This window comes from Nyctereutes procyonoides, unplaced genomic scaffold (assembly GCF_905146905.1).
Source record: "Nyctereutes procyonoides isolate TBG_1078 unplaced genomic scaffold, NYPRO_anot_genome, whole genome shotgun sequence".
Classification (NCBI taxonomy): domain Eukaryota; kingdom Metazoa; phylum Chordata; class Mammalia; order Carnivora; family Canidae; genus Nyctereutes; species Nyctereutes procyonoides.
In genome coordinates this window covers 28,839,678-28,855,645 of record NW_026575082.1, presented here as the reverse complement: position 1 = coordinate 28,855,645, position 15,968 = coordinate 28,839,678, and the positions used below count along the sequence as shown (strand labels likewise).

Sequence of the window (15,968 nt, the reverse complement as noted above, 5' to 3'; positions counted from 1 at the left end):
CCTTTTTTTTTCTTGCAAAGTAGGCCTTTGTTCTTTACCCCCGAGAGACATTTTAACTTGACGTTCAGAATTACATCAGTACTAACAGAGTCCTCGTAGAAAGCTACATTTTATTTAAAAGATTTTGCTTAAATTGTTTTATTCTGTACTGGAAGTAAGCTACAGTAGAGATGTTGTTGACTGCCTGTGATCTTTCTATAAGGAGTCCTGTAGATAATGGGCGATCACTCAAACTGCCTGGGCCCCAGGATTTCCACTGTGGGTGGGTGCTGATGACTGGCAGAGGCTGCAGAGTCCTAGAGAAACAGACATTTTGGAGCCAGAAAATACTGATACACTCATGGAACCCTAGATAGTTGGCCTATCGACTTTCAAGAGGCTCAGTTGATAATCATGAACGTGTGGTTGATTAGCCACATGTGATTTTTTTTAAAGATTTTATTTATTTATTTGAGAGAGATTGCAGAAAGAGACTGTGTGCATGAGCGAGCATAGGAGTGGTTGGGAGTTGCAGAGGGAGAGGGAGAAGCAGACTCAGAGCAGGGAGCCTGACGTGGGGCTTGATCCCAGGACCCAGGACCAATCACCACCTGAGCCCAAGGCTGATGCTTAACTGACTGAGCCACCCAGGCACTCCAGCCATATGTCATTAATAGCAAAATTGTTGAATAAGCCCATGAAAATGGAATTATCTCAATTTTTCATGAGAAATTAAAATCTTACACACACACACACACACACACACACACACACACGGTATTGTAGTATTTAGGGTATACTTCTAAATCTGTGGATTTTCCAGGCTTATTTCTCTGTAATTACACATTTTAGCTGCATTTCTGATTCTTGGCCTCTCATTAATAGAGGTGATCATCAAGTGATATTTGCTTTTATGAAAGGTAAGTAGGGCCACTAGGAAAATAGGATAGAGGTTCCTCAAAAAATAAAACTAACCTATGATCCAGCAATTCCACTTTTGGGTATTTATCTGGAGGAAATGAAAATATTAACTTGTAAAAAGATACATACACCCATATGGTTATTGCAACATTATTTATAATAGTCAAGATTGGAAGCAACCTGAGTGTACATTGATGGATAAAGAAAATGTGGTGTGTACACACACACAAACACATACACTCATAGAGGATGTTATGCTAAGTGAAATTAATTGTGTAGAGAAAGGCGCAAATACAATATGATCTCACCTAATGTGTAGTGTATATTGTATGTTTAAAAGTTGATAAGACAGTAGATTTTTCTTCTGTCTTTTTTGTTTGTTTGTTTTGTTTTGTTTTTTTAGAGAGAGGAGGTTGGGGAGGGGCAGTGAGAGAGAGAGAGAGAGGAGTTCGATTTCATGACCCTGAGATTTCACCTGAAATTCAGTCATATGCCTAACTTTGCCAGGTGGTTTGATGAGAGAGTAGATCTTGAAAGTTCTCATCACAAGCAAAATAATTTTTAACTATGTGTGATGTTGGACATTATATTATTGTGGTGATCATTTCACTATATGTACAAATATGAAACCATTTATGTTGTATACTGGAAACTAATGTAGTGCTATGTCAGTTTTATCTCCAAAAAAGTGGGGAAAATATTTTTTCCAAATTTTTATTAATTAGTTGAAACCAAAGATCCTTGTTCTTTTTGTAGTAGAAACTACTGTTCGTCTCACCTGATAGTTAAGAGAAGGAAAAAGAAAAGATTCAAGAAATATCAAAGTATGGAGAAAAGACAATGATACAAAGAATGAAATTGGATAGGGAAAAGTACTTTTTTGAGTTAATTTGGCTGAGTTATCATTTTCCCCTCCTATAATTTGAGGCATGATTCTAAATGTTAAGATTTTAAACATATATTTTTTATAACTTAAGATTTAGCTTTCAGTTGTCTTTTACTTTCTATTAAATAGAATTGGTGTAGATTTAATTTTAATGTTTGATTTTGTTAAAACAGGCTTCTCCTTGAAATTTCTTAAGCTTTCCATTTTAAATTCAACCTTATTATTCTAACAGCCATCACAAAAGTTTGCAGTTTGTAGGATATGTCTTTAAATTTACCTGATGTTTATTAGCATATTTAAAGGTTTGTTGTTGTTGTTATCTGTTTGTTTTCAAACAGGTATGCCTATTTATTGGCTGATTAGGGTTTGTTCTAGTGGCTGAATCCCTATCTCCTCAGCTCCCCAGTCAACCTCATATCAGTTTTTGAGTTATTAGGTTCTATATCTTGTTACATATTGTTTTCTACTTGTTGGTTATCTTACCCTTGCTCATTGTGTTTAGGGAATTTAAATCTACTCCAAAAAATGATACTGTTAATTCCCAAATCTAGCTTGGGTCTGTGATGTTGAGATAGGTCCTGCCATGAAAGGAACTTAGGTCATTTTGTGTGTGTGTGTATATTTATATATAAACATATATGTATATATGGGTATTGGTGTATACACATACACATAGTTTTATTTATAGTGTTCAGCATTTTAATTAATGCAATGGGAAAGCTATATGTCCTGTAAGAGAAAGCACTCGTAAGCCAAATTTCTTCGTTGGCTCTATGTTCCTTTTTACACTTTTCTAATAATTAAAGAAACACAGTTGCCTTAGATTGATGATTTAAAACCAGATTAAGGTCATAGCAGTGGCCTCAAGAAGCTAGTGTCATTGCTGTAAAAGCAGCTGGTTTTTGTTTTTAAGTGAGATTTAGTAAAAGGATTACTGGAATGTTTTTTGGCTTTTAAGAATTGATCATTGGATATTAATAAAAATCTTTTAAGTTGACCATGAATTTTCCATTATTTTATCTCTGAGAAGAATTTTAGAAAAATACCCATTATGGATTCAGTTTAATGTTGATTTTTTAATGATTTCTCCTCTGTTTGTTTATAGGACTGATTGTATAGAAAAAAAAGACAGCCCTGAAGTGTATTTTTGTTGCTGTGAGGGCAATATGTGTAACGAAAGGTTTTCTTATTTTCCGGAGATGGAAGTCACACAGCGTAAGTTCACAGGGAAAATACATAGATCTGTTCAACTAGTACACTGAAAGCAAAACATATTTTGTGTTGATGGAATAATTTACTCCTACCTTCTCCTACTCTTGTTTTTCTCCTAAAATTTGATGCTATAAATCAATAAATACTTAATTGTGGAATTTTGTAGACCAAATCTGAATTGTTTTTTTCCTTCCATTTTCCACAGCTACTTCGAACCCAGTTACACCTAAGCCACCCTATTACAACATATTGCTCTATTCCTTGGTGCCACTTATGTTGATTGCGGGGATTGTTATTTGTGCATTTTGGGTGTATAGGCATCATAAGATGGCCTACCCTCCTGTACTTGTTCCAACTCAAGTAAGTTGTTGTCTTGTACCTTGTGCTGTTTTAAGTTGTATATTTCACAGAACTATTACTGTGGTGAAACCCACTGGGTTGCTATAAATCATTTTCTTTTGGTGTTACTTTTTGAATGCTTATTGTTATGGCAACTATAGCTAATTTTCCAAATTTAGTAATTTGCTGTGTCCTAAACTTTTCTCACTTTGGAGCTGAGGTAAAGTAGAACAAAGGGTATTCTGTTCTTTGGACAGTTTCACTGTCATTGTAATACTTTCAAGTGTGAGATTTACCCAGCTTTGTTTCTTGAGAAGTAATTGATGGATAAGTGATATCATAACCTGTCCTTTCTCTTCTTTCCTCCATTCCTTAATTTTTTTGCCTTTTTCAAGACTACTTGCCAAAATATCCTTTTAACCATAGGGAGAGTTTTAGTAAGGTGATCCAGAAAGTGTGGAAAAGGAGGTTTCACAAAGGCATCAGGAAGCTATATACAAAAAAATGTTTCTGGGAAGAGGAGCAGATAAACAGTGCTTTTCATAATTTATTAGTAGTAGTTCAAGTGTTTTTTGTTGTTACTGTTTTTATTTGCAGCATATCAAGTGTGTACTGAAAACTAAAAAGCTTTTTTTTTAATACTAAAAATTTTTTCAGTGCCCTCGTTACTCCCTCTCCTGACCCCAAATCTACCTTAAACTATAGATATGGTGGGTAATCAGATTAAATTCATGAAATTTTCCTCTTTCTCTATCACATAGACAGTTGGTACTGGTACAATGGTTTACAAGTTCTTTTAATATAAGTAGTTAATATTCTGCAGACTCAGGAAGGGTGAAAACTGTAGTTATACTTGTTTGCGACATCTTCAAACTCTAGTTTTAACTGTGTTTCTTTTAACTCTTAAGATCAGATTACCTTGGCCTTTTGGATCTGTGGTTTAACTTTGTTACTCTAATACTAGGATTAATGGTTAAAACTTGGTAGAAGAACGGTAAAGTCCTATAATTTAATGACCAAAACAACTTCTTCTCTGTAAGCTTTATTTACATAACATACTACTTTCTCAGTACTTGGCAGCAATCTGTTAGCATTAGGTTATTGATCCACATAATCTTTGTAAGATGTATACATGGAGAAATAAACCCAAAGGTAAAATACCTTATTCAGTAAATTAGGTAAACACTGTTTTATGCAGCTGAAATATTTTAACTTTTAAACCTTAGTAACCAAGTTGTGGATTTATTAAAAATTATCTCTGAAAGTATTTTAAAATAAAAATTTCACTGCCTAATAAACAGATGTAGCTTATTCCAAATGGCCATAGGATCCACTTTATCTGCCTTTGGTGGTAACTACTTTTTGATTTCTATTTTTAGAAGAAAGAGTGTCTAGTACTTAGTGTCTGAATTTACCCTAGATTTGTGATATAATAGAAGAAAACTAGAAACTGAATTGAAAAATAAATTTAAGTTTTTTAATGGAACTTTAAAAATAAAAATGTATTCTTATAGATAACATTGATATTTATATAATATTAGCACAAAGTTACAGTTGGACTTTTTTAAAAAGGGCTCAGTATCCTATACATGAGGCCACTTTACTTAGAAATGCTAATTAATTTAAGGGGTTAGACTTTTAAAATGGAAAGATGCAGTTATTGTTCGTAAGTAACCGAGAACCAAGAGTCTCCAATGAATATCCATTTCTGGATTTTAGATTATTTGTTACCAGGTTAGTATTATTGTACACATTTATTTAGCACTTGGGTTGCTCTGTGGTGACTTTGCATACACTACATGAATTACTGAAAACTGAGAACTAGATTTAAGATTTTGTGATGGAATGATCTGGAATGGTCAAGCTTTTGTTAGGAAAAATAAACTGTGGAAGAGGGATTGTCATCAGTTTGGAAATTTCATTTATGTCATCTCTCACTGTGTCTCAAAAGTATAGTGTCATGCCTTAAGTATCATTTTTAGTGAGAGGTTCTACAACACTGATTAGTGGCCATTTTGTTAAAAATGCTCAAGTTTTATCTCCAGTTTCAAAATAATTATTAATAATAATTATTGAAAACAACAGCAAGGATTTATTGAACTCTTACAGTGTACTAGGGTACTGCTAAGTTACACATATGTATAAATACTTAAGTTTTATATAAGAATATGTAAAAACATAAAATACATAATTTTTTCTCATGATTTCTAAATTGTGACTGATATATAAGGCTCATCTTTGGAGTTTGTTAAAAAATACAAACTCCAGGGCCACAGCCCTGTAAGTATGGAGTGGGGCCTAAGATGATATGTTTCTAATAAGTTTCCAAGGTGATTGTGAACAGCCAGGTGTGAAAAGCACTCATTTGATTTTACCTCACAGGGTTTATGTAATTTTAATTTTAATTTTATAGATAAAGAAATTGAGACATAGCAAGACTCACAAGTGTCAGAGCTGGAATCTGAACCAAGGACTGGCAGTAAAGCTTTACTCTTCTTACTGCTTATGCTATTCTTCTTCTTCTTCTCCCCTCCCCCCCCCCAAAAGCTGGTGTCTCTGGTGCTTTAGATAATTCAGTAAATATCTCTGCCATTTCAAAAGCATTCTATAGGCTAATTTATTTTCCTACTTCGGTTGTTGAATAGTTTGACTACTAAAATGAGCAATAATACCACACTATTTCACATAAGACAAAAAGGAAAAGTCATGGATATATACAAGGGCATATTCAAGTGTTTTCCATTAAAACATTTTTTAGCACATTTTAGAATAAAGTTTGTTAGCATGATTGGGTTGTAGGTAAGGATTCCTGTGCTTCTGAGTTGATACTCAAGACTTTTATGAGGAATAGGAGTAGTAAGTGAGGGAGACATACGTTCGAAGTCTTAAGGTCTTGATTTCTGTATTTCACTCCATATTCATGTCCCCATGTTCAAAGCTGAATTCCAAGGCTAGTTAAGAAAAGATCATATATTCTTGTGGATTTCTGAAACATTTTTCCTCCAATTCTTCAAACACTTAGTGATGTGAAATTTTTCATTCCTTTTCTTGGGGAAACTTTTCTTTAAAGCTTTGGCTAAAGGCTGAAGGCTGGTTTGTGAATGAACTGGTCTGTTGTATGACATTAGTCTCATTGTGGTAACATCTTATTGACAAGTCATGCCTACAATAAGAACTGTACTTGAAGAGAATTTACAGTGAATCTCACAGAGCAAGCTGAAGTTATATATACTGTGATCATTCATTGGTCTGATCTCAGTCTTTTTTCTCATTGGCATCCTGGAGGACACGAGATATCCATATATATCTTCTTACTAAGCTAGTTCTGACAGCTAAATTGTGGGATTCTTTATTTCTAAGACACCAAGTTAGAATTTCTTCTAGTCTTGTATTTTATTGTGAAGAAATGACCTGGGGATCTACATGATATAAAATCTGGTCTTATGGTTCTTAGTAATCAGTAAAAAATATTAATTCTCAAATCTAGCATAGAGTCATGGAGAAAGTCATTTTGCTGTTTTTATTTTTATTTGAAGCCTTGTTTCTTTCTTTATAACCTGTAACTATTATGTTTCTAATATATGTTTCTAACTATTATGTTTCTGACACTGTCTTCCCCATCACTCTGGATGAAAGCCTGGGAGACAACTACTACCTCTTTAGGCCCTGTCATTTACCAAGTCCCATTCATTCATTTTTTTTTGTCCTTCTTGATTAGGAGACTAATGTCATCCTTCTTGTAGTTCAGGACATTATTACATCTGAGGCTGAGATTATTTCTGTAATCTCATAGCTGGTCTTCTTTCTCTCCATCTATATTATCGCTGTAAAATAGCATTTTACATGTCTGATTATCTTCCTTCTGTTTTTAAAACTATTTGAGGGCTTTCAGTGATCCATGGCAAAGAATACAAAGTTGAGAGTATGACATGGGAGCCTTCTGTACTTCCATGCATTTACTTTTTTTATTCTTTCCTCTCACTACACCCTAAGCCGTCCATTATATGCATCTAGAATGGTATTAGTAATGTACTGCCCTTGAAATAATTGAGAAAATAGTGCTGCAGTCAGTTTCCGTCTCGTGTGATTCAGGTGAATAACCCCAATTGAGAGAGGCCCTAGTCATTTGTGTACGTGTTCCACTCTCCCACTTGATTGTAAGCCCCTTGAAGACCAGCTGTGTGTCGTAATCATACTGGATTCACCCGATGTTTGTGTGTAGAACCGTTCGGTAAGTGATGAATTGCTGAATTTGACTTTGTTGCATTTAGAGTTATACTGAGATGATAATTGTAGCATGCCCAGGGATTCATTTAATAAAAAGCTTGATGGCTTAGTTTTAAGATAAATCTTGAGGCCATATTTCTTTAGGGTAAAATAAGTTGAAGTATTCAGGCTTTTGTAAGACGATGCCAGTATACAGTTCTTTCTGGAATCACAAGCTTGAAGCATCTCTTAAATTTGCATCCCCTAGGTCCTTTTCTTTTATCTGTGCTGAAACTGGCTTTCCACACGTAGGAATTTGCTCTTTTAACCCAGAGTGAGTAAACTGAACACAAACTGGTTTTTCTAGTGCTGGTGAGTCAAGAATATGAGGGAATGGATGCATTGACTCTGATTAAGAAGTCTTACCGTGGTTAGAGTTAATGTGGTTTCAATAAAAGTGTTTGCATCGCTCTCAAAACCATATGAGAGCTGAAGTTTCCTGTTAATAAATTAGATCTATATTTGTGCTGATGAAAAACACTAGATAAGAAAGTGGATTTTAGAGCCTAGAAATTACCTACCTTTAAAAAGGTATGAAATCAACTTCCTGTTCATTTTTAAAGGCTATATAAGTAGCACTATAGTATTGCAACTGTAATGCTTGCTTAAAGACATCAGTCTCTTCAGTTATTTACATCATGACATTTTGTCTAGATTTTGGTCTGATAAAGAGTAAAGGTTTTCAGATGTTTGGGATACTGATTGGGGTATACAAAATAATACTGCTGACCTTAATATTAAAGTGAATAACAGGTTGTCCTTTCATGCTATGTCAGATTACGGTCCACCGAGAAACCGAGCCATCTGTGAAAATGCTGTGTAGGATTTCCTGTTGAACATGAGTCTGTGTATGTACCCATTTAAAATTAATAAGATACCGAAAGGGTAGCGTAGCATCATTCAGCCAAGTCAGTTTAGGAAAGGGTACTGCTTACTTATTGGCAGAGGATGCAGGAGAAATTTACTAAAATTAAATGAGTATTAATATGCTAATATTAAGTTATACTTGCAAAATGAGTATCATATCCAGAGAAGCACATCTTGAAATAGGTTGACTCACTTTCTCTTTCCTTTAAATTTTTTCTTTTTAAGAATTAATTCCAAACACTTGCCTGTTAAAATAAGACAAATTATACAGAAGGAAGTGTGCAAAAGAAAGGAGATAGAGCCATTTGTTCTTCCTTTTTTTTTTTTTTCCCCATTATCGCTTTCCTGAGATAATCAATTTTAACAGGTTGGAATGTATCCTTTGACACCTTTTTCTGATCTCATTTGTTTGAATATATGCTTTTTTCCCCTTTTATAAACTATAGAATGTTATTTCACAATTGGTTTCTTTTAATTTAACAGTATACTGTGGATAGCTTTTCAGCTCAATTATTTTCAATCTCATTCTGATTAAATGATGTGTTCTTAAGTGAAATTTACTGTAGCTTTAATGTATGCTCATGAAATATCAAAACTTGATGTTTTATTAGCCTAGAGTTGGTGTTAGGTTTCTGCTAAGACCTGGAACCCACATTTCACGAATATTTTTAACTGTCTTATTTTAGCATGTTTAAAGTATGGTGATATAATGCTCTTGTCTTGGCATTGGGCTTTTTTTTTTTTTTTTTTTTGTAGATGCCAAAGAAATAGTCCAGAGCTACTACAAAAGTGTGTTTCACCTTTATGTGTGATTATTTTTGTTGCAACTTCTATTACAACTTTATGTATACTTCTAAACTGATTTTGGGGAGAAGTGTCATAAATTATTTGTAGACTTGCAGCTTTACTTAAAAAATTACTCTTAGGCGTATGAGCTGTTTTACTTAACAAATGCATGAACGGGCTCACTTGGAGATACATTGAAATTCCATATCCAAAAGCAAAAAGGAAAGAAAGGGGAGAAGGAAAAAAAAATTAAAAGCTTTATCCAAAGCCTAAAACAAGTTTAGCTATATATTAAAGTTAATAATGAAAGCACTTACTTAAAGATGACTTCCACTGAATTTTTAAAACTTTGAGTTCAGTTTTCCTTTGGACTGTAGAGGGTCCCATCTTCCAGTTTTCAAATAGGGCTGATGCATATAGACCAGAGTACATAATTTCTCCTTTCTCTTGTCGAGTGAGGTGGAAGCTAGGAAGAAGTGACTTTGCTTTTCTCTTAATTTTTTATTTCCTGGACCTCATTGTAGATCTCTTCTTCCTTCATTCCTAGTTACTTCATCATTGTAAAATCTTCTGTTAATTGAGATAATAAAATGAAAAAGCCCATTTGTTAGTGAAAGCTGTTTGTATCACATAGGCTAGCGGGTGTTCCAGTTTGTTTTGTTTTAGCTTAACCACTCACCTAATGCTTGGGTGCCTGCTGTGTGCCAGGCATCATGCTGATGTATAGTGATAAGCAGCAGAGGGACAGTCCTTGCTGGCTGTTTTGAAGCCCATACTTCATATGTAGATAAAAAATGGGTTAGTGGTTGGTTGGTCATTTGACTTTGCAGCTTAGAGATGAAAGGTAAAGAAAGAGGGGAGTTGCTTCAACAATTTTGGTCAAAGGAGGAGGAGAGGAGAAATGCCTGACTCCAGTTTGGAGTGACTGGGAGCCACATGTGAGGTGCCTACCTAATGTTAAGTGGTCAAGATATGTTAGCTGTTACTGCTGATAGAGTAACAACTTCAAAATTGTACTCAAAAGGTATATTTATGGAAGCCATTGTAGATATATATATTTATATGTTGAGACTTTGAAATTAGTTCAATAAAAGATTGCATTTTGAGTACTCTGTCAAGGATTGCAACGAGCACTTTATACCGATTAAACTTACAGCACCCCCATGATATAGGTTCTGTTTTATTAAGTCCATTTTGTAGATAAAAAAATCAAGGCACAGATACATGAAGTGTCTTGGCCTAGTATCAGTCTGCTGAGTGGTAAAGTCTGGGCATTTAGACCCAGGGATGATTATTCACTGAAGTAATTTTAATAGAATGGTTTATTTTAGTAAATATTAGTGGGAGGGGGGGCGTAAAAAACTACTTTAAAGTAGGATAAAGAGGGATCAGAGTATGTAAATTACATTGCAGGAAGTTTTTATTGTAATAATATATAACCTTGTTGATAACCATCTCACTACATCACAATTTATATAATGTATGGCATAATCCTTTTCCTTTTTTTCAGCCTTACATGCAGAATACAAATGCTAAAATAAATAAAAATAAAATTTCTTCTATCCTCGGTAATAAACCTGATGCTTCTAAGCAGTGGCCAGAAGAATGCATATCCCTCACATCTTGTTCTGACTTTTAAACCCCATTGCTAGCTACCCTGAGAAGCAGCCTTCTTCTTAAGCAACTTATTCAGAATCCTATTTCATCCACCTCGGTCTGTCTTTGCTTTGCTTTCAGGAGTTAGAGGAGAGAAACAGTAGGAAGTAGGAGTTGGTATATCACAATGGAACTTGGAAGATCTAATTGGATAGAATGATGGCTGTGCATTTGGCAGTATCAATATTATTGAATTTGTTAATGTATAATGTCTTGCTTTCCCTAGCTCAGAAGCATTTGTTCTGATACACACACTATATTATTTCTTTATAGATTCTATTTCAGTCTGCCTGGCAATAGTCTTTTTTTAAAATTAGCAATTGTGAAATTTCTTAGAGCATGAGATAATTAGATGACTAAGATGAGGCAAATTCAGAATTTGTCAGTTTTCAAATACTTTGGGTGAGTGGGGGGTGGTCCTTAATTCTTCTTGATAGTCCAAAGAAGCTATTTAGTGAGTTAACAAAAAATACGTACATATATATAAATCTTAGTATGGTTTAAATACTAAATAAGGGAAAATTAATAATATATGTCATATATGTTTGTTTATAGTATATAAATGAACTAAAATCCGTATTTCCTGTTCTGTATGTCTAACTGCCTACTGAATATCGGCACTTGGATGTCTCCAAGCATGTAACAACCTGTGGTAATGATCTCTCTGAGCCTGGTTCTCAGTTAGGTAGAATGAGTACAGCATTTGGTGGCACAAGTCAGAAATTTAGGATGTAACCCAGTACCATTTTTCCACCTAATCTGTCTCCCTCAAGTACTTACCTCATTTTTCAGGGATCCTCTGGGAAAATCCTCTTACCATGCCAGTGGAAGTCCAGGTTCACCTTACAGGTACCTGCTCAAGGGACTGAATTCCTTTTTACTGCTCTTATTTTATCATCGTGCATTCAGTTAGCATGGGGTCTTTGATACATCTTCTTTCCCCTACCCGGGGTAGTCAGTGCCTGGCACAACTAGGAGTTCAGGAAAGATTTGATGAGGGAATGGAGAAGTCCTATTCATTCTTTTCTGATGTTTGGCAGTATAGTTAGATTTCTTTACCCCTTAAGGAATAAGCAGCAAGTCTCTTTCTCATCCGGCAGCCTAATTTCTTGACATTAATGTGCTGATTTGGTTTTCACTGTTATCTCCAGTTACAGTGCATGATACTCAAGTTTCATTTTCCATGTTGTGAATTGATGGCTTTATTTGGTTACTTTTTATCCATGTATTTCAGTGATTTAATTTTTTTGAATTCTGTTTTGACCCTTTTGTTTTGTAACATACTTTACACATTGAGGCCTGTTCTTGGTGTCTCTTGTTTAGCTTGATCATTCTCTGACTTAATCTGATGTTCATTTATTGAGAAGTATATTGAGCAAAAATACACTTTTTGGTAAGATGCATGGATAGCACCTCCTTGAATAGTGTGATTATAGTGGCAGGTTTATCTCCAAAGTACCTGTAATGAAAACAAAACCTGAGAGATACTAGGGATTGGGAAGCTGAAGTCTGGTTATTCATTTGGCATGTATTTCTTTCAAGGGATGAATTTTACTCTGGAGTACTGATAAGATGTTTTGATAGTAGGATTAGCTAAGCCTTTTAGATGAATTCTAAATAATCCTGAATCATTATCACAGGAGAAAATCAAGAAGGAAGCAAAACTAGTTAAGCTACTGGTACAGATAAATGAGTTGTCAAATCTTTTTTTGTCAATGCTATTCTCTGTATAAATATTGTAGAAATATTGGAAAGGGCACATAAATACTCAGTTATTGGAGAGATTTGAAGCCTCCTTTTACACTGGTGACCATATTTCTTTTACTTTTAAATTTAGGCCCTTAACTATTTTAAGATGACTGGGAAAAGGAAAATCTTGTTCTCTATCAGTATCTGAGTGTCCTCAGACTGAAAAATATGTGTGGATACTTGTTCCCAGGGCCATCACTGCTTGACTTCTTCACTCTCACTGTGGCTAAGTCAGCAATGGGCCTGGCCTGTCATATGTTCTACTTAATTCTCACTTCTTTTATTCTTCCCCTGTCTTATTTTCTTCCCCTAGTATATTGTTTCTGTTGCACGCACAGACATTAGAAACACTTTTATATTATGATTCTACTCTCTTCCATGGAAAGGGAGTGAAGCAGTTCAAGAAAGAGGAGGTTTTAGAGATTCTTTTCTTTTATTTATTTTTTTTAATAAATTAATTTTTATTGGTGTTCAATTTGCCAACATACAGAATAACACCCAGTGCTCATTCCGTCAAGTGTTCCCCTCAGTGCCCGTCACCCATTCACCCCCACCCCCCGCCCTCCTCCCCTTCCACCACCCCTAGTTCATTTCCCAGAGTTACGAGTCTTTATGTTCTGTGTCCCTTTCTGATATTTCCCACACATTTCTTCTCCCTTCCCTTATATTCCCTTTCACTATTATTCATATTCCCCAAATGAATGAGAACATACACTGTTTGTCCTTCTCCGATTGACTTACTTCACTCAGCATAATACCCTCCAGTTCCATTCTACTCTCTTCCATGAAAAGGGAATGAAGCAGTTCAAGAAAGAGGAGGTTTTAGAGATTCTTAACAAAACTGCCAGAGTGTGGGCTGAGGAACTTAGTCTAGTTACGTAAAAATTTTTTTTCTGTGCTGCTTCTAGTCTTTGTTAAAGGCAATACTGCCCTCTGGTGTCCAGAAGCCAATTCCACCCCATATTTTCTCAGTTTGTTTTACTCCTGTTTAGACTCTAGAACTTCTTAGAAAAACAAGTAACGATTATTTAAGAAGTTGGTGTAGTTTATTTGCTAGCTTGAAGTTCATTGGATCAGGTAATTTGGGGTCATACTAGAGTCCTCTACACAATAACATCCCTAATCTGAAAGGTAATATCCAAGTTTTTTGTTTGTTTGATATTACTTTCCTCTGTTTAAAAGGAAAGTGTTCTCAGTTCTTATTTTAAAAATATGATACATTGGATCATTGCCAACTTTTGAAAAGCTAAATCATTATTCTCCCTCCTTCACTTTTGTAACTGATGTGTCATTTTTCATTTCATTCTGGATATAAATCGTAATTTCTTTTGCCTGTGTTTTTTCTTCACAAGCACGCCTTTCATATAATGATAGAGGTAAGATGCATTGATGTTTGTTTTATGGTTGTGGAACTTTATGTGGATGCATATTAAACATTTTGTTCTTAGATTTTTGTTGTTGTTGCTTTATTGTGCATCCTTTATGTTATTTTTTTTTTTTTACCACTTTTAGTATTGAAAACATGATTGATTTGCTACATATTATAATAGTTTTTGGTTTTCAAAGAATTGTTAACAGAATTTATACTTATCTGAGTTGGAATGTAGAAACAGCGATTTTATTTGATTAGATGTTAACACCTAATGGCTAGTATGTCACTAGCTTAAATGTCAGCATATGCTCATTTTTACCAGGAGCTGACTCTCTGGTGAAACCCATTATCCTTTAATGTGAAATCTGTATTTTCAGATAGTTTCTTTCATCTTTAGCCTACTTAGCAAATGGGCTAGTTAGAGAAGTTCAAGTTGATCTTTTGCTCTCTAGAGATTGAAGGCTCTATTTTAGATTAGAATTCACCCTTCTCATTTGAGAACTCGGAAGAAATGAAATGATCACAGACTGCGTAGCAGCTCTTGACTTCTAATTTATTCTGGTCTTGATTATATTCTGTTGGGTAGTGGTGTTGGGATGGGGGCATGGTTTTCAGCGATTGCCATTTGTTATTTCTCAACGTGATGTCTTCTGATGCCATAGTTTTCATATATAGATGGGTAAACGAGATGTAATCAGAACCGTGTTCTACTTCATGTCTTCTTAACTGTGCAGAATAGCTTGGGGATTGCAAGACAACTGGAGACTTAGGAAAAGTTTTCAGGAATTACATGGTCCTTACCATTGATCCCCCAAAGCTGATTTTCTGTGTAGCAGGGCAAAGTCATGTTTTATGATAATATCAGAATGTTGCTGTCATTATGAAGTCCAAGTTCAAATTTGTCTCCCCAGGGGTTGATACATTTTCAAGGTGTAACTCTTTATTCCTAGAATCAAGTACAGTTGACCCTCGAACAATGCAGGACTTAGGGGTGCTGATGCTGTGCACAGTCAAACCTATGTATAAACTTTTACTCCCCCAAAACAAAACTACTAAGTTTTGTGAGTACTAACACAAATGCTTGATTAGCATGTATTTTATATGTTATATGTATAATATAGTATACTCTTAAAGTAAGCTAGAGAAAAGAAAATGTTGAAATCCTAACGAAGAGAAGATACATTTACAGTACTGTATTGTATTTATTTTAAAAAAATGCACATAGAAGTGGACTTCTCAAGTTTAAACCCATACTGTTCAAGGGTAAACTGCATTGACTTTTTGTGGGTAAATTATGATGATGCTCATAAACTGCAAATAATTTCCAATATTCTCAGCTGATAAGTAAAAGCCAGATATTAGACATGTAGTTAAAGCTTCCTATAAGTTTTAATGAAGAGCTGAAAAGTATGACATAGAACATTCTAGTAATTTTTCATTAAAAAGCAAAAAGGTATCTTAATTGGCATTATGTATTTTATATACAGAGTTATTATCTATATTTTAGTTACTCATTTTTGAGGCTTACCTTTTAAGTATTATAGAATATTATTTAAAAACACATACCATTTCTAAAAGCTTTGATATTCTATAGGAATGTGCCTTTGTAGTCCTTTCCTTCACCCTTTAAAAATTCACCAGTATTCTTCATAACTGTAAACTTTTTATTTGTAAGTAATTTTGGTAACAATCTGTTTTCAGGCTGTTGTGATAGAAGGTTGAATAATGGTAATACCATTAGGATAGTGATCTAAGATTTTTTACTGATGATGATAGCTTAGAAACTTGCCAAAGACTTGGAAACTTATGGGAACCTTGAAGTTTATTTGTGCATTTGAAAAGTATTCAGAGATCTTTTTCGTCTAAATATAGACAGTGAAAGTAATTGTATGCTTCCTAAATTAAGGTTAGCATTGTATTAAAATTATACTTTGG

General features: G+C 34.5%; 1 protein-coding gene across 2 annotated transcripts in view; it reads left to right on the top strand.

Moving 5' to 3' along the window:
• The window catches only part of LOC129514449 (activin receptor type-2A), an 82,321-nt gene that overhangs the window by 50,610 nt on the left and 15,743 nt on the right, over window positions 1-15,968 (top strand). For both annotated transcript variants that reach the window (XM_055333029.1, XM_055333028.1), the window contains 2 exons: window positions 2,892-3,001; window positions 3,204-3,358. In XM_055333029.1, coding sequence (XP_055189004.1) covers window positions 2,892-3,001; window positions 3,204-3,358 — 265 coding nt within the window. The remainder of the gene's footprint in view (window positions 1-2,891; window positions 3,002-3,203; window positions 3,359-15,968) is intronic.